Source organism: Carassius auratus, chromosome 21 (assembly GCF_003368295.1).
Source record: "Carassius auratus strain Wakin chromosome 21, ASM336829v1, whole genome shotgun sequence".
NCBI classification, from domain to species: Eukaryota; Metazoa; Chordata; class Actinopteri; order Cypriniformes; family Cyprinidae; genus Carassius; species Carassius auratus.
In genome coordinates this window covers 19740268-19764720 of record NC_039263.1, presented here as the reverse complement: position 1 = coordinate 19764720, position 24453 = coordinate 19740268, and the positions used below count along the sequence as shown (strand labels likewise).

At 33.8% G+C, this 24453-nt stretch overlaps 2 protein-coding genes across 2 annotated transcripts; one reads left to right on the top strand and one right to left on the bottom strand.

Moving 5' to 3' along the window:
- The first annotated feature begins 867 nt into the window (after positions 1-867).
- Positions 868-14597, top strand: agxt2 (alanine--glyoxylate aminotransferase 2). The gene is made up of 14 exons (XM_026196598.1): positions 868-1058; positions 1832-1920; positions 2014-2204; positions 2413-2536; positions 3880-3974; positions 4099-4192; positions 4561-4654; positions 5360-5460; positions 7672-7764; positions 8156-8288; positions 9824-9912; positions 10293-10442; positions 11936-12034; positions 13289-14597. The coding sequence occupies exons 1-14, from the start codon at positions 959-961 to the stop codon at positions 13388-13390; spliced, it is 1554 nt and encodes a 517-aa protein (XP_026052383.1). The 5' UTR covers positions 868-958; the 3' UTR covers positions 13391-14597.
- A 284-nt stretch (positions 14598-14881) lies between these two features.
- Positions 14882-24408, bottom strand: dnajc21 (DnaJ heat shock protein family (Hsp40) member C21). The gene is made up of 12 exons (XM_026196597.1): positions 24005-24408; positions 23721-23814; positions 22145-22268; positions 21645-21776; positions 20360-20664; positions 19030-19199; positions 18534-18627; positions 17354-17515; positions 17008-17056; positions 16754-16917; positions 16567-16645; positions 14882-15488 (listed from the first exon to the last, which is right to left on the bottom strand). The coding sequence occupies exons 1-12, from the start codon at positions 24099-24101 to the stop codon at positions 15330-15332; spliced, it is 1629 nt and encodes a 542-aa protein (XP_026052382.1). The 5' UTR covers positions 24102-24408; the 3' UTR covers positions 14882-15329.
- Between the last annotated feature and the right edge of the window lie 45 nt (positions 24409-24453).

The window sequence follows — 24453 nt, the reverse complement described above, 5'->3', positions numbered from 1 at the left end:
TCAGATGTGTTGGGGGTGGTTATTCGGAGAATGTTTTTTTATTTTGGCGGTAAAATTTTAACACATTTAGGCAATGAATACATAATAGAACTTTAACAGCAAGAACTGTGTACTAGAAAATACTGTAATACAAAGACCACGACATTTATTCGAATTCAGCTTTTATGATCTTGAATTATTATCATTAGGGCTATTATTATTCACTTGCTAATTTGTCACGAAAAAAATTTGATTATCAAATCTAATTCATCTTGTTATAGTGGATTTTTGTATTTTACACACACACACACACACACACACACACACACATATATATATATATATATATATATAGATAGATAGATAGATAGATAGATAGATAGATAGATAGATAGATAGGTGTGTGTGTGTGTGTGTGTGTGTGTGTGTGTGTGTGTGTGTGTGTGTGTGTGTGTGTGTTTGTGTGTGTGTGTGAGTGAGTGTATTAAGTTCAAATATAAAAATACAATGGTAATTCAGTTTTAAAAATTACATATAAAAAATTTAATCTGGAAAAATTATGAAGGCATAAAGTTTTCCAATTGATCAAACAAAAACCTGTTGGTTGTTATTATTGATTTTATTATTATTATTGTTGCTGTTGTTTACACTACAGTATATATTATATTTTGAACATTTACATTTATTCATTCATCATGTACTCAACCTGATGAATTTAACAAACTGGATTCCATATACTTTTAGCCATATTACATAAAACATAAGATAATACCAGTGATCTATAACGCAATATAAATGTGAATAATACCCAAATGAATAGCTCATCACTCTTCAGTGAAAGGCCTCAGGACAGACTTTAACCCCACATATCATTGGCTGAACTGGCCCCTCCCCGAACACTTTTGGGGTAGAATTCACTGCTTTCTACATTTTAATTTTTGGATTTGCCGCAGAAGTATTTGTCTTAAAACCATCAGCAATGCATAAAGTTTGTTCTCGGCTGCACGGTCCGTCTCTGTTCGGGAAAACGGACCCGTGGAATTCAGTGGACGCGTATGTGAAATTCCACAAAGGTGGCGGTAAGAATGCACTGTCTGTCTCACATTTAAAGTGACAGCAACATGTAAAGTTTTTAATAGTAACGTTACATGTATTGCGTTTGCGTATTTCGTCTCGAACGTATCTGTATTCCGGATTCCAGAGCATCGAATCAGGAACACATAACGGCCCTGTCATCACAACAACAACCTAAATAAGTTTGTGTTTGGACATGACTATGACGACACTTTGGTATTTAATGACGAATGACTGCCCTGTCAATATTACAATTCTATCTATCTATCTATCTATCTATCTATCTATCTATCTATCTATCTATCTATCTATCTATCTATCTATCTATCTATCTATCTATCTATCTATCTATCTATCTATCCATCAGACAGACAGGTAGATAGATAGATAGATAGATAGATAGATAGATAGATAGATAGATAGATAGAAAGAGAGATGGATATATATAATATACATATCAGTATCTATCCATCTGTCTATCTGTCCTTAAATATTTAAAAATAGTTGTAATAAAATAATATACAATATACTCATACTACTTAATAATAACAAATAATATGATAATGATGGATGGATGGATTCATTATGCCTATCCTAGGCTATATCAGCACTGTAAATCTTCTGTGCCAGTGCATGCAAGGTTACTACTGGGAGGTTAGCAGGTCTCGGGGCAGGGCTTTCCTGCAGCTTAAAAGATAAAAATATCCTCTTTGCATATGAGCTGGCAGGAAATATTGTGAGCCATGGATTACTAAGCACGGAATGTACCTCTGCCCAGGTGTGCTTTGCCAAAAATCAGCCGTGAAACACCCAACACCTGTGCTGCCCCAGATTCCCCCATGTGACTTTAAACCCGAGCCGTATCAGGTAAGAGGTTTATATCTGAGGGCATTCATAATAATGATAATAATCAGAGAGAAATCAAATCATTTTTTAGCACAAATGATTTTCTTCCTTTAGGGCATGTCTAAAGACCGTTTACTAGACATAAGGAAAAACAACTGCAACCCTATGACTATGAAGGTAACATACTACAAGAAGCCAGTCTTCATAAACCAGGGTTACATGCAGTGGCTGTGGGATGTGGATGGAAGACGCTATCTGGACTTGTTTGCGGGGGTCGCCACTGTTAGTGTAGGACATTGTAACCCGTAAGGTTCAGTTTGTTGTCATGCAGCATTTTTGTTTATTATCTGAATGTGTGCATTACAGTTATCTTGAACTGCATTAAATGACTAAGCTTTAATAAGACTAATGCTTATGGACTTGTATTGCCCAGAGCTCTTACATGGGCTGCTTGTTTTTTTACAAAATTGAATTATTTCAAAAATCTAATTAGAAGTTTGAATACGGTTGCAGGAAAGTGACCGAGACGGCCGAGAAACAGCTGAGGCGTCTATGGCACACGACAGCCATCTATGTGTATCCACAAATCCAGGAGTACGCAGAGAAACTGGCCTCTCTTTTGCCAGATCCGCTGAAGGTACTGTATGATGGAGCCACCGCCATCACTGAAAGTGGAAGGCTGAGCGTATTGCATTGTGAATATGTTTTATTACATGTAACATACTCTCGCTACTGCAGGGTCTTACAAACTGGGGTCTAGGGGTGCCCCGTTTTGTCTATAAAAAAGTATTAAAAGATAGTTTTGTTCATGCATTGTACAATCTAAGGTAAAGATCAAGTGCTAAAATATAAAATTAGTAATATATATAAAAAATTAAATTATATATTAAAAATAAAATCCTAATTAAAATCCTAATTAAAAAGTAATCATACAGAATCTGACCTAATTATATTTCATTGTCCTTTTTAATGTTGGAATTCATTAGATTTTCAAAAAATTTAGAGACTGATATAGAAGTAACAAAAAATTAAATTATTATGAATTCAATATTTTCCAAATTATTTATATATACACTACCGTAAAAATTTTTGGGATTATATATATTTTTACTGAAGTTTATTTTGCTCATCAAAGCTTTATTCATTTGATCAAAAATACAGAAGAAAAAAAATATTTTGTGAAATATTACATTGCGATTTAAAGCAACAGTTTCTGTTTTAATATACTTTAAAATGTAATTTATTCCTGTTATGCGAAGCTGAATTTTCAGCATCATTAGAAGCAGTTGTGCTGCTTCATGTTTTTTTTGGAATCCGTCATACATTTTTCAGGATTCTTTTATGAATATAAAATAAATTAATAAAAAACAGCATTTATTCATTATGTTACAATATAGACTATCGTTCAAAAGTTTGAAGTCGGTACATTTTTTTTCTTTCATTTTGTGAAAGTAATTACGGTTGAAATAGATAAAAAGTGATAGTAAAGACTCATGTTGTTAGAAAAGATTTTCATTTTAAATAAATGATTTTCTTTTGAACTTTTTATTCATTAAAGATTTTAGAAAAAAGTATAAATTTCCAAAAAAAAAAAAAAAAGAAAGAAACACGCATCACAAATGTTTCCAACATTGATAATAAATCTGAATATTAGAAGGATTTCTGAAGGATCATTTGGCACTGAAGACTGGAGTTATGATGCTGAAAATTCAGCTTTGTCATCAAAAGAATAAAATTCATTTTTAAATATAACATTAATATATTAAAAAAGAAAACCAACATTTTAAATTGTACAATACAACATTGTTGTTTTGCTGTATTTTAGATCAAATAAATGCTGCACAAGAGACTTCTTTAAAAAACGTGGAAGAAAATAAAAATTACCATCCCCAAACAAGTGGTAATTTTTATGTTTTTTGAATACTAGGCACATAGCCTTTTGTGGTGTAAAATTAATATCATGATGGCCTTCTTTTCTAGGTTGTCTATTTTACCAACAGTGGCTCGGAGGCTAATGACCTCGCAGTACTAATGGCCCGGCTTTATACAGGAAACTTTGATGTCATCACACTGAGGTGATTGACCTTTTTGTCAATTTTTGAACAAATGGAAGATGGCGAGTTCTTGGGAAAGCTGAAAGATCAAGCATCCCTGTACAGCAATAGATAGTCATTATATCATCTGTGTCTGTGTGCTCAGGGGTTCGTATCATGGTGGCAGTCCACAAGCGACAGGCCTGACGTCCAATGTATCTTACAAATATCCCGTCCCTTCTTCTATGGGCTGCCATAATGTACGTCTCACACCCACACATTTCTCCTTCTGTCAGCTACCTGCTTTGTAATGTAATATCCCTCGGGGTCAAGTCTACAAATCGCATTAGAATAGGAAACATCATAACCTATGTTTGTATTGTTGTTTAATGCAAAAGTAATACAATTACTGTCAGACCTCATGAGCTTGAATAACAACCTTGAACTTTATATGTAAGACAAGGCCTGTCCCACAAAAAAAAAAAAAGTATTTTTTATCAGATTTTGCATGATACATTGGGAATACAGTGTGTCTTATAACTATGCATTTGAGTTGTGGGATCTATTTTGCAAAGCTTTGATACATTATTTGTCATTTTTGTTTCTATGTGGATTGTGTTCATCGTAGACCATGTGTCCTGATGTGTTCAGGGGTCTCTGGGGAGGAAGCCACTGTAGAGACTCCCCAGTTCAAACCATCCGAGAATGCAGCTGCTCCCCAGGTACACACACACACACACACACACACACATTATATCAAAGCTTAATGAGGGCATATCATAGACTTCTAATGTTTTTATATAAAGGTACTACTCTATTATAAACTTTACAGCCCAACCCAAACTTTTTGAAATTTCAAAGGTTAAAAATATTAGACAAATGGAAAAATGTGTATGTTTTAATAAAAAATTTTGAATTAGAAATTACAAAATGAATTAATCTAAGTCTGTGGATTAAATGTAGGTGTTTGCCTTTTGTGCATGTTACTGTAAAGCTGTGTATGCATGGTGGCATAGACCTAAACAATTGCCTTGCCTACCTGCACCATTGTTTCTTTCTTTTTTTTCTTTTTTTATTATACACATATAATCAGTTATTCCCTGTAAAATAGCTCAGCACAATGTGTTTAAAGTACAAGGTCTGATTGTCTCATCAGGTCAAATATTTACCGCAGCAACTATATTAAAAAAGAACCACACAATACATGATCAGAACCTGTTAACTCTGCACTATAATGAGTGATTCTTGTAGAGCAGCATTACTGGGAACATCCTAGGAACATGGAAAACCACTTATAACATCTCAGCAGTCACCCATACGTTTTGCACAACCACAGGCCACTTGGATTTTCTTCCAAAAATATAAAAATCTACTTGTTAGCACAAATTGTAGGTATTACAGATCAGTCTGTTTCTTTCTGTTTTCAGGTCACTGTCAGGCCAATGACATGTATATGAAAGAGCTCAAAGAGATGTTCGCAACAACCGTTCCCAGTCGTATCGCTGCTTTCTTTGCGGAACCCATCCAGGTTTGATTATACCACACCTGACATTGAAACTAAAGTATGAATGTAATTAGATTAAACATAAATGCTATGAAAATATGAGCTGGGTGCCCTAAAAGATCAGGACTCTGCTGTAGTTAAGAGGCTTCAAAGCGTATTTTGTCGCAAAAGTGGGTCCGACAGTGATCTGCATTGTTCAACATATACTTTTACAAATAAAAGTTATTTTTTGTAAGGTTCCATGAAGAAATTTTCCATTGATTAAAATGTTCTTCATACAAAGAAAATTGGCTATTTTAAAAACTTTTCGCTGAAAGGTTATTTGGGGATCCTATAATGTTTTTTTTTTATGGCATCACTGTGAAAAACTTGTTTTGGAACTTATATTTCTAGGAGTGTAGGGCATTTCAGTTGTCATAGAAACAGACACTGACAAACAAAATCTAAGCTATTACCCAGAACATTGCTAATAGATGTCTTAAGTTACTAAAAGGACATCAATGAAAATAACTTCCATTTTCACAGTAGAATGTCAATACATTGTTCTACAGAATATTTTATATTCCAACATAATCCAGTTAATGGGAGATTGCATTTAATGTTTAGTATATATGTATATATATATATATATATATATATATATATATATATAATATTTGTGTGTGTGTATAGTGCCTTGCGGAAGTATTCAAACCCCTTCATTGTTTCCACATTTATGTTACAGCCTTATGTTAAAATGCTTTAAATTACTTTTTTCCCCTCATCAATCTACCCTCCATACACCATAATGACAAAGACAAAAACAGAACTGTCACACCTTTGTAAATTTATTTAAAAAAATAAAAAAGAAAGATATAATTACATTGCATAAGTCAGTATAACTCAGTTCTTAGCTGAAGCACATTTACAGCCTCAAGTATTTTTGGGTATGATGTGACAAGTCTTGCACACCAGCCTTAGGCAATTATCTGCCATTCTTCACCTGTTCACCTCTCAAGCTCTGTCAGGTTGGATGGGGGCAGACACATATTTATAGGTTTCTCCAGAAATATTTGTTTGGGTTCAAGCCCAGGCTCTGGCTTGGCCACTCAAGGACATTCACAGAGTTGTCTATAAACCACTCTTTCTATGTGCTTAGGGTCATTGTATTGTTGGAAGGTAAACTTTCTGCCCAGTTTGAGGTTCTGAATGCTCTAGACTGGTGTTCATTAAGGCAATATCTATATTTAAGTGCATTGAGCTTTTCTTCTGCTCTGATGTGTCTCTCAGTCCCTGCCACTGAAAAACAGTCCCACATCATGAGGCTGCTACCAGCACACTTTACTTATGGGATGGTACTTATGGTCTGTGATGAGCAGTGCCTGGTTTCCTTCAAACATGATGCTTAGAATTGAGGTTAATCAGACCAGAGTCTGAGAATCCTTTAGGTGCTTTTTTGCAAATTCCAAGTGTGTTTTCATGTGTCTACTCTGAGGAAAGGATTAAGTCTGGCCACACCAGTATAAAGCACTGATTGGTGAAAGGTTGCAGTGATGTCTCCACATATGATCATGAAGCTCAGGTAGAGTGACTGTCTTGGTCACCACTCTAACCAAAGCCATTCTCCATCATTTGCTCAGTTTTGCAGGAGGCCAGCTCTAGGAAGAGTCCTTGATGTTCCTAACATCTTCTATTATGTATAATGAAGGCTACATTTACCTGTACTCTTCACCAGATGTCTGCTTTGATGCAATCCTGTCTCTTAGCTCTACATTCATTATTTTTATTTATTTTTTATTTTTTTCCTGAGGGCTTGGTGTTTGCTCTTTTATGCATTTTCAGCTGTTAGATCTTTTATTAAGATGTGCCTTTCTAAATAATATCCATTCAATTGAATTTTCCATAGGTTAGTGTCACTCAAAATGTGGTAACACACTGTCCCAGATATGAATACTTATGCAATGGAATAATTTGTTTTTATCTTTAAATAATTTGCAAAGATGTTAAAAATATGTTACTTGCTTTGTCATTATGGTGTATGGAGTGTAGATTGATGTGGAGAAAACTAATTCAGTTAACACAAGGCTGCAAGATAACAAAACATGATTTGATGAATTAATGAATGATGAATTAAAAACTTTCGCAAGGCACTGTATATCAAGCACTGATATAAAATTCCACAAACACTAACTCATTGCTTTCAAATATTAACATGTGGCAAGTTATATCCTGATTATCATTTTTATCTTTCTACAGGGTGTTGGTGGGGCTGTTCAGTTTCCAAAAGACTACCTTAAAGACACCTACCAGCTTGTACGAGAGAAAGGAGGAATCTGTATAGCAGATGAGGTCTGAATAATTTGCTTGTAAATCAAATTATGTACATCAGTGAAGCCAAAAACACAGGGTTGGTGCTTCAGACAGTTCCAAATGTTCAAAAACAAATAGAGTGTTTATCACTCTAGTAAACACCTGTGCTTAACCCCGCCCCAATTGCAAGAAATGGGGGGTTTCAAAGTGTACAGTTTTTTTTTTTTTACTTTATTTTTAGTCAGCTAATGGTTGAACAGAGATATTTTAAAAACTGAGATACAGAAAATATTATCAGTTTTAATTTTTTTATAAAAATGTTTTTTGTTTGTTTATTTGTTTTAAGGCTTTGTAATATACAAATGCTTGCTTGATTACTTAATAATGATATTACTCATTGCAAATTTGTTGGTAATTTTGGTTCTTTTAGGTCCAGACTGGTTTTGGCCGCACAGGGAGCCACTTTTGGGGCTTCCAAGGACATGATGTCCTTCCAGACATGGTTACCATGGCAAAGGGCATAGCGAACGGTTTCCCGATGGGGGCTGTAGTCACCACAGCAGGTGAGACTAAAGTGAAATTCCAGCAAATTCAGATGAAATTTTTGTGTGACTTGCTTATTCAAGCTGTCTGTTGCTTTGTAATATTTCTTCAGTTTCTACAAGTGTGTGTTCATAGATTAAATTAACTGCATTTAAACCTGGAGGTGTTTTAAATAAGGTACACACACAGAGGGTTACTCTTCAAAGTGTTATGAGGGATTGTGTAGGAAGACAATGGTCAAACAGGAAGTGGAATTAATCAGCACTCTGAACCCAGTGGTGAGCTTGAATCCAAGTTTCAGCCTTGCACTTAAATGCAATATTCCTAGAACAAAATAAACCACAACTTCTAAATTACATCTCTCTCATGATGCTTTTAATAGGCTTACTGTTGTGTTCACATCAGGGCTTTGTGATTTTGAAAATCTCTGCTTGAGTACTACTGTTATGAAAAGCTCTGGTGCTCTGTTGATGCAGGACAACCACCTAGCAGTGCATTACAATAGTCCAGTCTAGAGGTCATGAATGCATGAAGTAGCTTTTCTTTATCAAAACAGGTAACATGTTTCATGTAGCTTGGCAAAGTTTCTAAGATGGAAAAATGCTGTTTTGGAAAATGGGAAATATGGTTTTCAAAAGATAGGTTGCTGTCTAATATAACACCCAGATTTTTGACCGTAGAGGAAGTAGCAGTGCATCCGTCTAGTTGCAAATTGTAATTGAAAAGATCCTGTGTGCTGTTTTTTGTTTTGATCCAGTAAGTAATATCTCTTTCATATCCTAAGTTAATAGGAGAAAATTATTGGTAATCCAATCTTTAAACATAATTTAGTCTTGTTGAGATATATAGTTGAGCATCAACAGCATAACAGTGGAAACTAATCCCATATTTTCTAATAATATTACCAAGGGGCGACATTTATATTGAAAATAGCAGAGGATGTAGCACAGATCCTTGTGGCACTCCATACTTTACTGGTGATAATTGAGATGACTCCCCATGTAAATAAACAAAGTGTTAGCGATCAGACATGTAGGATCTAAACCATCTTAAACCCTGCACTTGAATACCTGTATAGTCTTGTATTTTATCTATGAGTATGTCATAATCTATGGTGTCGAACGCAGCACTAAGATGAAGTAAAATTAGCAATGAGATGCAGCCTTGGACACAACTTTTTCTAAAATGTTAGTCATAAACAGAAGATTTGAAATGGGTATGTAATCTGCCAGTTCATTAGGCCAAAAATTAAATTGATTCGAATTGAGTTGAACATACTTGAACTCTGAAAGCATACTGGAGTGCCACTGCTCACTGCCAATGCTTTTTTAATTCACTCTAATTATGTTCCTCTGGCATTCGCTGTTTGCTCTTCATCCTGTTAGAAGCCGAGAGGGAAAACGTGAATAGAAAGTGTAAAATCAGAGTATATGAATGGACCTAATCCTTAAAGTTGTGCCAAATAAATAAAACCACACTGGAAAACACCTTGTGAGTGGGTTGCACGCACATTGATTGCACTGATATGATATCATGGGAGTTGTGTATTTTGCAGAGATTGCCAGGTCATTTGGGAAAGGAGTTCATTTCAACACATTTGGAGGAAACCCATTAGCCTGTGCAGTCGCCTCATCAGTGTTAGATGTAAGTACAGATCATTTTACTTGTCCATCAGTGTTAGATGTAAGTACAGATCATTTTACTTGTCAGTTGTGCAGTTACTTTAGTAAAAGCAATAGTGAATGCATAAATTGTGATTTTGAGTGTGATACATTTTATATAGTATGTATAGTATTATATAGTATGTTTGTGAAATAATACAATTTTACAAAAATATACATAAAATATCTGATGCCAGCAGTAGTAGTAAATAAAATGTTACTGTGAGATAATACATGATAAACTAGTAGAAATATCTAAATTATAGTATAAAATAATATTAAATGTAATAAAAAAAATATCAATGGTTTATAAATAGTATTTGAAATAATACTTGAAACTGAATGCTGTATATTGCTCTCAAGACAATAAAAGAGGACAAGATGCAGGAGAACAGTGCTGAAGTGGGGACGTACCTGCTGACCGAATTGGCCAAGCTCAGGGACAAGTATGAGATCATCGGTGACGTGAGAGGAAAAGGTCTTCAAATTGGGGTGGAAATGGTCAAAGACAAGGTAAAAGCAGCAAACAATAAAATACATTAAATGCATGTAGCTTTCATTAATATTATACTATTGATATTATTAGCCAACACAACAAATGTTTTAAGGATCTATGGAAGCCTTTTTTTGTTACAGATAAAAAAAAAAAAAAAATTGTGCATCTCACAATTAAATTTTTTTGTTTCCACTACAAAGTAGAAACGGTAATTGCAAATAATCTCACATTTTAGACATTTTTCTTGCAATTCTGAGCAATTCTTAATTTTCTTTTAATAATTATTTATTTTCAATTCCGTTTTTTCCATGAAAATAGGAAGTAATTATGATTTTTTTTTTTTTTTGCAATTGCGAGTTTATATCTTGCAATATTTAGTTTATATCTATCAATTCAGACTTTTTTTAATTGTGAGCAAAAAGAGTGTTATATAAAAACCAAAAAACGTTTCTGACCTGCTGAACATGATTTAGATTAATAATTTGTAAGAATACAAACCATTTATTCATATCTTGATATGACAAATTAATGTCTTAACATTGACTGAAATGAGTCTATAAATATTATATTTGCTATAGAAACTAAACTTTTTTTTTTTGCAAAATGTCAGTAAAAATCCTTAAATTCAATCTTTCCACATTACAAAAGCAACAAATTGTACTTAGTTTTCAGCTGAAAGATTGTGTAACTGAGTAACAACATTTCGATTCACCTAAACTAATGCCTTGAATACACAAAGACATCTGGCGGTGCACGTGTTCATCTGCGCAGAGCTTTAATGATGGAAACTGCTTCTCATCAGATGCAGTAACCTTGCTTATATCTTTCCAATATAGGAGCACAGCAGCTTTTCTTCTGGAAAAAGCTCAAATTCAGCAAAACCAATAGTCTTGACAAAAGTATTTGAATATTAAAAGATGCACTTCAAAACATCTTGTTTTGTGAAAAGTATGTCCAGTGACACCTCAGGCTTTTGCACGGTCCAGAAATCATTGCGAAAATCCTCAATCTTTGTGATTGTGCATCCACTTCATTAAACTTTATTTGCAGAGCAATCATCGTTTCTTGACCTTGAGGTATGAGAGGAGTCACCAGTAGGAGTTACTTTAGCTCCAGATGGACTAGTTAATGATTCAGAGTGTTTGTTGTTAAGTGTATGCCATGTTCCTCACAGGAAATGAGCTAGAAGACTTGTTAGTCATTAACTAGAGCAGAGAGCAATGAGACACCATGTTCAAACATTCCCAGAACACACTCCACTCTCCGCCTGAGATAAAAACACCCACTGAACCTCACTTACTTGTGGCTGTTTATACTGGAAACTCTTCTAGGATGTTTCTGGAAAAATGATACAGACACACAAACCAAACTTCAGTCACATTTCACTGTATGGACAAGTTCGGCTGAACTGAAAACCCCTGATTTTTCAATCAAAGCTTGTTTCTTCCACAGCATACCTGAAATTGTTCTCCTCAAACCTACTGACCATCTCTCTCAAACCCATGTTTAGGCCAGCAGGGACCCGCTCCCTCCTGAGGACATAGCTGAGATCTTTGAGGACACTAAAGACATGGGCGTACTGATTGGAAAAGGGGGGCTGTATGGACAGGTAGGTGAGGGAATCTGAGAGGCCACGTGTAAAGCCATTCTTGCAAAGGTGGAATATGAATGCATGGGGTGTGGGGATGTTGTGCAATGGAAAAGGTATTTCAGGGATTCACTTCAGTCTTGTAGTGACATGGACGCTCAATGCCTCAGGAATCCTGCTTGTCTGAACTTATGGAAAAAAATCATAGTAAGCATTGAATGTACACTTAAAGGAACAGTTCCTTTTTTTTTTTTTTATAATGTATTTTAACATTTACAATTAGATGTGTATATATAAAACTGTACAGAATATACTTTAAAACTTACATTATATTTAAGTGTAATATACTACAGTACATAAAAAATACTACAGTAAAATATATTCTAAATGTATAATTTATTTAAAAAATATATATACATTTATTTATTAAAGAAATTCACTTTTTTAAATTCATATTGGTTTAAAATGTATAAACAAAGATCATAATCACAAAAAATCATATATATATATATATATATATATATATATATATATATATGTATATATATATATAAAATACATTTTTAATCTATTTGAAAAAAAAAAACAAATATATATATATGAACTGAATACATTTTTATTAATTTTTTTTATTATATTTTAGTCAAATAAAATGCAGTATTTTGCAGAATTGTACTAGATGATTTTTTTTTTTTTTTGGTCAAATTGGGAACATTTTATATACACTATATTGCTAAACGTATTGTGATGAATTAATTCTAATGAACAGGTTTGACTACTGTAGTAATTTCCATGAGTAGAAATCCTGATGTTTAAGCATATAATGATATCCTAGGGAACTGTGTGCTTCTTATTTTATAGAACAGTTTGGACAGGACCCTTTTTTATTCTAACTTGAAAATGCCTATTTGTGTATAAAGCAAGGTACAGAAAGAAATGAGTGATTCAGTGTGGAAGAACTTAACGGGTCCCAGCTGAACACCTCTGCTGTGACTTTAAATGCAGACCTTGAGCCAAGAACTCATCACCAAACACCAATGACTTGTACATATGGATACAGTCATTTTAGACACTCCCAAAACGGTTGCAACAGAGATGCAAAAACTATTTTTTAATACATTGTTTCTTTGTTGCCACAATTTTGAAAGTGCTTTTTTATGTTCAAAAGAATGGGGTGTCTCAATACGATTTGTAAATTTAGTCATTGTACATTTATATTTAAGCTTATTTTCAAATCTACTTTTCTACTTTCCTATTTCACCTGTTCTTTTCCAGACTTTCAGGATCAAGCCTCCTATGTGCATAACTAAAGATGACGCAGACTTCTTCCTCGCGGTGTTCAACCAGGCAATGCAAAACTACATGGAGAGAAGATAAGACGTGCAGAACATGATGAAGGCACACTGATTCATATTTCATCTGGAGAATTATACGGTCACACTTTATTTTAAGGTCCAATTCTCACCATAAACAAACCATTAACTATGACTTTTGCCACTGCTTATTAATAGTTAGTAATGAGGTTGTTAAGTTTAGGTATCAAGCAGGATTAGGGATATAGAATATGGTAATCTAAAATATGTGCTTTATAAGCAGTAATAAACAGCAATATGTTAATTAGGCATGCTAATCAGCAACTAGTTGATATTGAGAATTGGTACCTATATTAAAGTGTTAACATTTATACATTACATAACAGGTCGGGGCAGTTCATTTAAAAACCTCATACATTCCTTAATGTATGAGAGCGATATGTCAAGAGTTCTTCTTATTGAGCCTCCTCCTGCTTCACTTTTCACTTCACTTGAGTACAATATACTTTACAAACCTAGCACCTTCACAAGGTATTCAGAAGCACTTGAGCTTTGTTTCTGAGGCCTAGCAGACCACATAAGACCAGATCTTTTACTGGGTCCAGTTTTACTCTCCAATCATTTAGGAGACTCACTTCTCAAACACTTTAATTAAAAGAAGTGTTGTAGAAAAACAAATAATGCTACTGTCATGTATTCAAGTATACTAATCCAAGAACCAGTAAAGTCAAAAAGTATTAGTTGGTACAAAATTATTTTACTATCTTCTAACAATACAGCATGATATACTTGCCATTACAGATTTGTGTTGTTTTAAAAGTACAGCTACATCCATTGATTTTATACATTAAAAATAAAACTTGACTGATTCCCGTGTGCAGGAAACAAAAACAAAAAATCTGGTTCAAACTCTCGTTTTAATTTGGTAATTGTGTTTAGTGCTGAAAAATATAACTAATATTGTTCCTTGCAATGCTAAATAAAGACTAAAGCACATTTGTAGAATTCACATTTGTAGCTTTTTAAATGTATTTCAACAGCAAGGCTGCATTTACAGTGAAACGGCAATTTTATAAATACATAAATGTGTTTGAGAGGGATTCAATTCAGACCTGACCCAGTTCAAATGACACTCAGAGTGTATATGATTAAGTCAAGCAAGGTCACTTTTATAATAAATAAATCTGTTGATCCTTAAAAACGTCATGTGAAGCTATGGATATTTTTGTCCTGTAAAGAAAGCAACTGTATATTAAATAAGCATCTAATGTTTTTCCTGGTCCTTTTAGTAATCTTTTCCTGGAAATCCCATGATATTGTTTTGCATAACACTAAGCCTTTTTATACCGCAGCTGACCCATTACACATGGTGCAATAAAAATATTTTTGAATGTTTAGCTTTTACCCTTTTCATAATACTAAACCCATAGGTCTTCTTACTAAAAATAACACAGTTATGAAATTTTGCGGTTCATAGCGCATTTCTTCTAATGAACCGTTCCATGTTCCAAAACATTTCCAATAAATTGGAAGCTCTCTGAAATATTGTCAAAAGCAAGTTCAAAACATCCAGTGAAGTTTATTCCTCACGTGGTCTTTTACAGGTCACCAGTCTGGAATGGTGAATATGAAAATGCACCTAAACCTGACATAAAATGTGCCTTCTTTAGTAGCAAGATCATTGTTTTTAATCTTCTAAAAACAAAACGAAACATGCACTGCCTACAAAAATATCCAAGTCTCATTTGCCTACAGAAGAGCTGAGGCACCAGATTACACCTCAATGATGGTGGGAATAAATGGCAGTTCTAGGGAAATCTTTTGGCATATGGCGCGTTACAAAAGAAATGTCAGCCCATGGGGCACAAATTCATTATTCTAGGGACAGAAATACACACGCTTCCTGATGGTTGCACAACTGCACTGTAAAAAAAAAACAGCAGAGGTTTTGTTTTCTTGGACAAATGTACATTCAGAGGGACAGTCTTCAGTCTGCCTCTCGGTTATCTGTTCTTCCTGGCATCCTTCTTTTTCTTGCTCGTTTGGGCAGTGTTACTGGAGGAGAGAGCGGTGGCGTGGCCCGTGGTCTTCAGGTGATCGAAAAGTTTGTTCCTGGTGGTGAATTCATACTGACAGGTCACACAGCGCAGGTTGACTTCCTTCTATAAAGAGCAGACCAAAAAAAACAAAGTTTCATTAAACTTAGCTACCACAAATTTGATGAGATGTCATTTTGAGGAGCGAAAACTGACTCTGAAGTTAAGCTGCAGGATTTGTGTGGGGGGGGGGGGGGGATAAGTGGTAGTAGAAATAGTATTACACAATAAAATATTATTTTAAAAGTAAACTTTTCAGTTGTGCTTGTTTGTAGGATTGCATGATTTGTCTGGTATTTTTTAGTTTTATATCAATATGACTTAAAAACCATAATATATATAAAAAAAATAACAAAACAAAACATTACTATTATAATATTTCATTGTAAAAAAAAATAAGAATAAAAAAATACATATATAAATATATATATATATAATTCATTTTACATTTATACATTTTATATTCATTAAAAAAACTGCTTGTAGGATTGCACTGTTTTTGAATTGTATATCAATAGGGCTTAAAATTATTATTATTAAAATTATATTAAATATAAAAATTACTACAACAGGAAACATTACTATTATAATATTTAACTGTAAAATAAAAAATAATAGAAAATAGGATATTACAATTATTTTACATTAAACAGCTATGAATACATATATTTACTATTTATGGTTGTCTTTCTTATTTCATTTTCAAATATTAAACCATCAAAAATGTGCACGTTAAAAAGTGACCCAAACAATAGCGTAGAGATGGAGTTAAATCATGTTTTTTTATAATCACAGTGAGCCATACTGCAATTTCAAATATAATTTTATTAATCATACAGGCCTACTCCAAATTATCTAATTACTAAAAATGAATGCACAATGCCTTAAAATCAACAGTCTGGATTTTCAAATATACTACGACAGTTTACATGTTTATTTCATATATAATGCGTAAACTACTTCATTACACCAATCAGAATGAATAAAGCTGTTATATAGCGCATATTACTCAATTATAGCCGTTATAGGAAATGGCATTATTAAGTCATGAAGTTGTTTATGTCTGGATGAGGATTATAAAAGAGCTGTAACATCATAAAGGAGAGGCTGTTTGCTCACATGCTAACAAAGGTACAGTACACACCTCTTGTGTAACTTCCACACCGTTTGGTTTGCTGTTCTTAGAGTCTTTTCCGCCTTTCTTCCCTTTTGTCTTGGCAGAGCTGTAAAAGGTGACATTAAGAGTTCATCTCAGTTCATATCAACCACAATGCAAGAGGTTAAACACTTTACAAGAGTTTCAAACCAGTGGATTGTAAAAAAAAAGATACCTTTTCTGGTTTGTGGGTTCACGTTCCTCTGGTTTTAATTTCTCATCTGGGTCCTCAGAGGGGACAGGGGCGTCCTCGTTGTTGCCCGAGTCAGGGGCAGTTGCGGGAGACTCTTCTGTGGACTGTGGGACTGTGCTGTCAATCTCCGGATCTTCTGGAAGATTCTACACAACAACCGCATTAGAAAATCTAATTTAGATCAATTTAAATGTAAAATACATTAGGGGTTTGGAGGTTAGATTTCATTTACTTACATTTACGTTTTTCTGCTGCCGTTTTTTCTTCTTCTGCCTTTTAGATAATCTGTAATGAAAAGATCCAATCGTTGATCTGGATCAGCCAACAATGCGCTAACAATCCCTCTAGATGCTCTTATCCGATATGAAAACTTGCAAAGTTCAATCATTTTAAATGATTATTTTTAAGCACTGACATTGTCATCTTATATTTATGTTTACATTATTCATTTTACAATCATATTTCAATAATATTCACACTAAACATTTTAAACATCATGATGTGTTGTGAAATAGTGTAAAATTTGCAGAGCAAAAAAAAATCAATCAATGAGGACATGTTAAGTGCCGACAGGTGTTTTACTTTTGTCTTGGTGTGTCATTGAGTTCATCATCCTCCTCCTCCTCCTCTTCCTCCTCCCTCTCAGCAGAGTTGTGACTCAGCGACTTGTCTTCCTCCTCCAGTTGTTGCCGTAGCAATGCCACCATCTCTCTGTGTTTCTTAGACTTCTCATGGTTTTTCATACTGATGTGTGAGAAAAAAAATATCCTGCTACATTAAAATATATGTAATGACATTCAAGCCATCTAGTGTGAAAACATGCATTTTTGTTGAAACATTTAAACATCTACATTATTTAAGCTTATTAGATCATATAGTATTATATACAATACTGTTCAAAAGTTTGGGGTCAGCAAGATTTTTTCTTTTTTTTTGGAAGAAATTTATAGTTTTATTTATCAAGAATGCATAAACCGATCACAAACTGGTTTCAAAATATTTTTTATTATTTGATTCTTCTGAACTTCTTATCAAATAATACAAAAAAAAATGTATCACGGTTTTCAAACGTGAAAAGTATGAAAGCCTATTTCTGCCACTGGAAGAATTTTTTTAATTTTTTTTTATATGTAATTGCAACTTATGAGTTTGTCTCATAATGATATATTCTGACTTTTTTCTCAAAACTGCGTGATGTAAACTCAAAGTTGTGAGTTATAAAGTAAGTATTGCATGATAAAAACTTGCAATTCTGAGATATAAAGTTAAAAAAAATTAAGATTCTGAGAAGTAAAAAAAATAAAAATAATTCTGACTTTTTTTTTTATCTTGCAGTTCTGATTTTTCCACAATTACTTTATTTTTTATCCATAGAAAGGTTTCTTGAGCAGCAAATCAGCAGGTTTACCTCACAAGAATAATTATTAAAACGTATTAAAATCGAAAAGTTCTTTGAAATGATAATATGATTATTTCACAATATTACTGTTTGTACTTCATTTTTTATTTTAAAATAATGCAGCATTGGTGATCCTTTAAAAACCCTGACCCCAAACTGTATAACAGTAGTGTAAATACTGTATATATACTTTAGAAATCTAAAAAATCTAAAGAACTGAAGCGCTATATAACTTAAAATGTTTTCAATGACCTAAAATGTGAAATCTAAAAAGGGAAGTGAAATATTTCTTTGTGAAGTGATGGAGGGTGGGTGGGCATGGAAAGTGTCAGTGCGGTGTATGTGGGTGCTCCATTCACTCACGCTTTATCGGATTTGAAAGATTTGTCACAGGCAGGGCAGTACAGGTCATCATAATAGTCGTTCATTTCCGCGGCCCCATCTGCCTGCACCACATCTGACAAAAGTCACACAGCGGTGAGATATGTGTGCAGTCCATTACTCACAAATGTTTACAGTCTAATTGAGCCATTTTTCAGGACTTGCTGACGCACTGTGAGTCACTGCATTTACGTATAAATCACAGATGATTGCTCTGACTCGTCCTTTATATTCTATAGTGACCTCAACAAGTGTTTGTACACTGATGTCACACGTAAAATATCTGAATGTCACTGTATAGATATAAAAATAACAAAACTACTTCAACATAATTCCTTTTGTGACATGCTATGCTTAAAAACTGCTTGCACTATCTTCTGTACATTTTTCAGTCTCAAATCATTTAATGTGCACTGAACCTCTGACCTCCTCTACCCAGAATCCACTCAAGTATGTGTGTATGTGACATCGAACTCACCTCCCCTGTCCACATTTGCTCTCTCCTGCCCATTTTCCACCTCGTCCTCGTCCTCTTCACTCTCTGATGCATCACCGAACTCTTGACCGTACTGTGCTTCCATCTGCTGAAGTTCTTTCTCCAGCTCCGACATGGCGGCCCAACTCTGCTCCTTATAGTTCTCCGCCAGTCTAACGGCATACAATCAACATTCATTACATATTTAACAATACTTATGTATTTAATATGAAATAGATTTACATGCATTTAATACATCATTAAAACACATTTACTAAATAATAGAATCACATTTTTTATATTTAATAAAAAGTAGTAATATGTCACCCTGGACCACAACAATCATTAGGGTACATTTTTCGAAATTGAGATTTATTCATCATCTCAAAGCTGAATAAATAAGCTTCTCTTATTTGAAAATCAGGAATCTGAGGGTGAAAAAACTAAATCTAAATATTGAAAAATTGCCTTTAAAGTTGTCCAAATGAAGTTCTTAGCAATGCATATTATTAATAAAAAAAAAGTATACGTTTAATATATTTACAGAGTAGAAAATTTACAAAATATCTTCATGGAACATGATCTTTACTTAATATCCAAATTAATTGTGGCATAAAAGAAAAATCTATAATTTTGACCCATACAATTAATTTTGGGCTATTGCTACAAATATACCCCAGAGACTTAAGACTGGTTTTGTTCTCCAGGGTCTCTCTCACACACACACACACACACACACACACACACACACACACACACATATACACAAAATGTATGTATTAAGTCTAAGTATAAAAGTTTATCCAAAGAATTGCCATGATTTCTCCAAATTTTAGGTTCCCGTTTGTTTCATTTCTAAATAAGGACTTTTAAAAACCCGCTAAAAGAAAAAGTTTGCTGATTTGAGGTTTGAAAATGTTGAAAACTCATATTTAAATAAATAAATAAATACAATTATGAAAGAAAAAAAAATGAACATTGTATTTTTATATTAGCACTGTATTTTAGGCATTCTACAAAATTGTTGTATTTTTATTTAATGCTCTTTTTTTGTTACATAATATTTATGTTTCTTTTAAATAACCTAATTAAAGCGGAATTATTAAATTATTTATTATGATTTATTATTTATATATTATGACTATATTTATTTATTTTATATATTTACATTTGTAAAACTCTGTGATATTTCCAGGTTTCTATTTAAATATAATTATCTATATATACAAATCTAAAAAATATCACATTTTAACTATTGCATGGTTAAAATATATATATATATATATATATATATATATCATCCAATTGTATAAAATGGGCCAATCTTACTCACTTTGCCTGGTGGAGCTTCTGTTTTCTCCTCAGTTCTTCAACTTTTTTGGCCTTCTCTGCGTTCTGCTCTTCCACCAGCTTCTTGTGAGCCTGAACGCGCTTGTCGCGCTTTCGCACGAAGGCCACTAGTTGGCGCACCAGCTCGCTGTGCTCTTTCCTGGCCTTGTCCCTGGTTTTCTTGTTCTCTTTCTCCATGGCTCTCTTCTCCCAGCGGTTGGAGGCTTGTCGCGTGTCATACTCCTCTTTCCATGCAAAGTTTTTGCGTGTACAGAAGCTCTGCCAGTAGCCATAGAATAAATGCACCACCTAAAAGACAAAATAACATCATTATTTAAGGAAGGCATAGATAAATGCAAAGACCAATGCAATAATACTATCCAGATCTAGATTTTATGTATAGGCTTCTTAGATGCTTCTTCGCTTTACCAAGATTTTAGGAGGCTTATACACTCATCTTCTGTTCATCTGCTTCTTGCAAACACTCCAAAACATCCATTAGGTAAAGTGCAAGTACAAGCCACACCAGAATGGGAAACATAATTGGAGTGGGATGAACCTAGTGGTCTCAGCAGCTAAATGAGATGCTGGATTCCTTGAACCGACCAGCTAACAATCTGAAAAATGTTTCCAGAAATGAAAGCGTGCCATCCTGCTACATGTAGTGTATTCAATTCATAAATGGAATACTATTAGTTCCATTAATCTAACAAGCTAATTACCCACGGTCTCATTCGGCTGTAAGCTCTAAAATGCACTAGAACTCTGATGCCATGTTTTAACACTCAAGTCTTTCATATGCATGGAATAAATACATATCTCTTTAACAAACACAATGCATACTCTCCTATCATCAGTAATAAAGTAACAAATTGATTAATACAGAGTTTGATTTTTTTTTTTGGTTCATCAACCAGCTCTTACAGTCCATACATTAATTCTGTCTAAAGATCCATTTCATTTTCTAGGAAATTTAATGATTCTGATTCACTAAAAACAACAGTTCAGGACAGGACTCTGTAAGATCTATTTATCTATCTATCTATCTATCTATCTATCTATCTATCTATCTATCTATCTATCTATCTATCTATCTATCTATCTATCTATCTATATTTTTATTTATATTTTTAAGTCTGACCAAAGCTCAATCTATTTGATGAAAATGACAGTAAAAGAATAATATGAATTTTAAGCAGCCATTCTACAGTCTTCAGTGACACAGTTTTTTTTGTTGTACTTTCATACTTTTTTGGGGAAAACTACTGTATGTGCCAGTGTCTACATACAGTGTCATAGTCACTCTGAGAGTCTCCAAATGAGGGAAACGTGTCGTCCTCCTCCTCTTCCTCATTTTTGCTGTGCTCCATCTCCTCCTTTACGATAGTCTCAAACACATTCCTGTATACAGCGTAAAAGCCCTACAGAAAAAGAGTTTGCGCTATTAATACACAGAAAACATGCATTTCCACAACAAACTGTCTGAATCTTTCCAAACTGAAAGCCTTTTCAACAAACTTCTACTGCCCTCCAGCTGTACAGGAGGGTACAGCAGACATGTGAGCTATGATATAGCTGTGTAAATAATACATAATACATCAGAAATATACATAAAACCTCTCATTTAGTTCAATTTCAGCTACATACAGAAAGCTGTGGTCTCAATATGCCCTTTTTTTGTTGTTGAAAACCGATCAAATGCAATGGTAAAAGACATATGTTCGAAATATTTCACACATTTCGAAGGGAACACAGATGAAAAACAAGAACATGAATTTTAAATCGTCACCTTTTCGTCATCTCCGTAACCGGAGTAGCAGGTGACGGTGAAGAACTGCAAGAGATCGGTGCTGTCATCCTGGTACTCTCCACTCACACCCCCTTTCAGCAGCGCCTCTCGGTGGTTATCATACCTTAAAACAAAAAGGAACAGTAAAAGTAAAGTAAGTAAAAGTAACAACATATTGACAGAAATAAATATTAACGGAATTATATCAAAGGCTGTAATACATAATTTACCCCCCCCCACCCCGTTAATGTTATGTGTGCTAGAAAACACGTTTTTTTTTTTAATCATATTTTATAAAACGGATTACAGAAATAATTGTTCATTTGTAACAAAAGCTGGGATTTATAAAGACAAAAATGGATATACATTTACTTTAACTACAATGACATTCACTGCAGAGTATACACTGAAATATAATAATATTATTATCCATATTGGTATTACTGCTTTGTTTTCAATTTTCAACACATTCCTGATGCATACAGTACTAATACAAGTCTGTTTTCATACAGCGTATTCATAAATTTTGGCAAATCCTAATTTTTTGCTACACAGATAGAACATGTAAGTTAGTAGATTCAATACATCGCTGTCATTCCAAGCCCATATGCTGTTTTTCCACTGAACACAAAAGAAGAATTTTGAAGAAGCTCAACAACAGGACAACAACAGTGGCCACTTCTGTCACGCTCCAAAAAAAAAACATCACAAAGGTATTCATACCACCATATGGGAAATAGCTCAATTCACCTTCTTCTTTACATGGAAAAAATACCTGCAATATTAGTTTGGAATTACATGAGCATGTGAAAAATGGTAAAGTTCTCATTTAACCAGCACCAACCTAAAGCCATGAGGTTGATTTTCATAGAACTGAATATCTGCAAACTTTTTTTTTTTTTAATGGAATTTTAAGATTCCTAAATGACCAAAAATTAGACCTGATGATCATGTAAGAAGTCTTAATAATTTAAACCTATACTATGCATTCCACACCAAAATATAAAAAACATAAAAACATTCTAGAATTTAATATTCATTTCAAATTTCATAGTTCACAATATTTTGAAATTTTTTAAATTTACTTATGTTTAATTACTACAAACATGCCTTGCAATTTCCCAGTCCCAGACAATATAATTGTGCTATAATAAATCCATTTTTTTAATGTTAAGTTTTGATACTATAAAGGTTCTTTGAAGATGTGAATGAGATTTGAGAACATTGAATAACTTAAATTTTGGTCTGTTTCATAAAACTATCATAAAATACTGAGTACAGCCCACATGTCTTTAATATAAAGCTTGGCATGAAAAATCACTATCCACTTTTAGGCTACATCAATAACAATGGTTTACATGTTTTGCTAAAAAATCTATCATGTGGAAGAAAATATAGGTTTGCAACATCACAGTGGTAAATAAAATATACATTTTTGCAAAGAAACCATCATTTTTAAGCATGTTCACACAAGGTAGGTTACTTAAAGTCTGAAGTGGAATCTCATTAATTTTGAACTAAGCTAGATATATTTCCAGGTATGGTGAACGTAGTTGTTGTTTATCTGAGATCTTACCAGGCTCTCTCCTGTGGATCACTCAGGACCTCATACGCAGCCTGGATAAGTTTAAACTCCTCTGCAGCCTCCTCGGCATTATCCAAGTTCTTATCTAAAATCAAAATTTATAAAAATATGAGCTGCACTATACATCGTTAAACTAATGTTTGTCCTATAATCAACAGCAACTGACAGATCATCTCAGTAATTGTTAGAAAACAGGCTTTCACCAACAGCCTTATTTATTAATACAGGACAATAACCTCTATGAATTATCGAAGAGATCAGATGAAATCAAATACCAGGATGCCATTTCAAGGCTAATTTCCTATATGCCTTTTTCAAGTCGTCGTCCGATGCGTCTCTTTTAACGCCCAGCACCTCATAGTGACACTTCATCGTGGTCTAGGCTTGATTGAGATCCTACAAACTGAAAAGGCTGTGTTTTCAAATCAACTGTCATTAACTACAGTAACATTACACACGAAATGTCGTCAATGAGCCCACGTGGATCACAAAACTAAAACTACAACAGCGCTAACGGAAAACTGCACTAAATATAATAGATACAAGACAATAATTAATCAAATAATCGCGTTTTTTCGTCGAATTCTTGAACAGTTTAATTTTCACTTGATAGACGGATCTGCACGAAACCGGTGTCGCGCGTGTGTAGCCGCGGCGCGTGAATATGATGTCACACACGAAACGCGCTGCTATTGGCTGAGAGTTGTAGCTTATGAGTATGCAC

Excerpts from the sequence above, each read along its gene's own strand:
- agxt2 (XM_026196598.1), top strand. The coding sequence starts at position 959 with ATGCATAAAGTTTGTTCTCGGCTGCACGGTCCGTCTCTGTTCGGGAAA. Across the intron at positions 1,921-2,013 it reads TTAAACCCGAGCCGTATCAG|GGCATGTCTAAAGACCGTTT; the intron begins GTAAGAGGTTTA and ends TTCTTCCTTTAG. Across the intron at positions 4,655-5,359 it reads AGAATGCAGCTGCTCCCCAG|GTCACTGTCAGGCCAATGAC; the intron begins GTACACACACAC and ends TTCTGTTTTCAG.
- dnajc21 (XM_026196597.1), bottom strand. The coding sequence starts at position 24,101 with ATGAAGTGTCACTATGAGGTGCTGGGCGTTAAAAGAGACGCATCGGAC. Across the intron at positions 23,815-24,004 it reads AGCCTTGAAATGGCATCCTG|ATAAGAACTTGGATAATGCC; the intron begins GTATTTGATTTC and ends TTTTGATTTTAG. Across the intron at positions 21,777-22,144 it reads GTTACGGAGATGACGAAAAG|GGCTTTTACGCTGTATACAG; the intron begins GTGACGATTTAA and ends CTTTTTCTGTAG.